The following is a 993-nucleotide window of genomic DNA, read 5'->3' as shown; positions in this document are numbered from 1 at the left end:
TATTGTTTCACATTTTCCTTCCAATATAAAGACTGGCAGTTTTTATCCATTAGCTGTTCTGAAGGAGAAAGATGATCAGTCTGCTCTTGGAAAACTGATGGAGGATTGTCATGAGTTGGAATAGACTTAATAGCAGTTGGCTTAGTTTTTTAAGTTTGTCTCTTTCATTACCCTGATCCAATCATTCCATAGCTTATGTGGTTTTTAATCATTAGTGTTCAATGCATCAAATCTATTTTTGAAATGGTCTCTAAATTCAGATAGGGTATACTACAGACTATATTTTGGCTCTTGTACATAGGTTTTTATTTTCTTCAGCTTCAATTTGCACTTGTATTGAACTCTTTTCTTTTTTTCATTATTATAATTTATTTTATTTAACAATCTAAGAAGTTCGCAGCCATCAGCAGTTCCAGTGCAATTTCAGGTGCAATTGGGAATTCGGGAATCTCAGTGGAGCTGTTAGTGTAGCGAACCTTGTAGGTAAAATACATGCAAACTTTTGATAGCACGTGTGAAGGGATCTCTCTAAAACTGACCTCATTGGTTTCATTTTCAGCAAACTGACCTGGGCCACTCAACATGGCTTTTATTGTTCCTGATGTTAGTGCATGTTCTCTTTTTGCAATAAATTCATGACCATCAGAAGATATCAATTTGACATACATGGCATCTGGGCCTTCACAGCCACCGTAAGTTTTCTCCTCTCCATCCATTATGTTCTTCGAAATTCTACTTTGTTTCCACAGGAACTTTAGTAGCTTTCTGGGGAAACGGGATGCCGTGAGCGTCTCTCTGGCTTCCGTCGGGAGGAAGTGGCCTAAGGGAACAGCGACGCCTGACAGATCTCAACCAATCCGGAACTGAACTATTTCTTTTCTATTTCATATTCCACCTTGGCCTTGTTCTGACTGATGATACTGAGCTTCTCCACTGTCTCTTTCCATAAATGTAGTCAACTCGATTCCTGTGCATTCTACTTAGTAAGGTCTA

The 993-nt window shown here is 38.7% G+C and overlaps 1 protein-coding gene across 1 annotated transcript; it reads right to left on the bottom strand.

Annotated features, from left to right (window-relative positions):
- Positions 1–364: 364 nt before the first annotated feature.
- On the bottom strand, positions 365–761 carry LOC102868779 (transcription elongation factor B polypeptide 1-like). The gene has a single exon (XM_006888092.1). It carries the CDS (start codon positions 714–716, stop codon positions 378–380), a length of 339 nt encoding a protein of 112 aa, XP_006888154.1. The 5' UTR covers positions 717–761; the 3' UTR covers positions 365–377.
- Positions 762–993: the final 232 nt, after the last annotated feature.

Source organism: Elephantulus edwardii, unplaced genomic scaffold (assembly GCF_000299155.1).
Source record: "Elephantulus edwardii isolate Elephantulus edwardi_28Jun2011 unplaced genomic scaffold, EleEdw1.0 scaffold00064, whole genome shotgun sequence".
NCBI classification, from domain to species: domain Eukaryota; kingdom Metazoa; phylum Chordata; class Mammalia; order Macroscelidea; family Macroscelididae; genus Elephantulus; species Elephantulus edwardii.
Note: the sequence above shows the minus strand (reverse complement) of the source record. Positions and strands in the feature narration are given on the sequence as shown.

Excerpts from the sequence above, each read along its gene's own strand:
- LOC102868779 (XM_006888092.1), bottom strand. The coding sequence starts at position 716 with ATGGATGGAGAGGAGAAAACTTACGGTGGCTGTGAAGGCCCAGATGCC.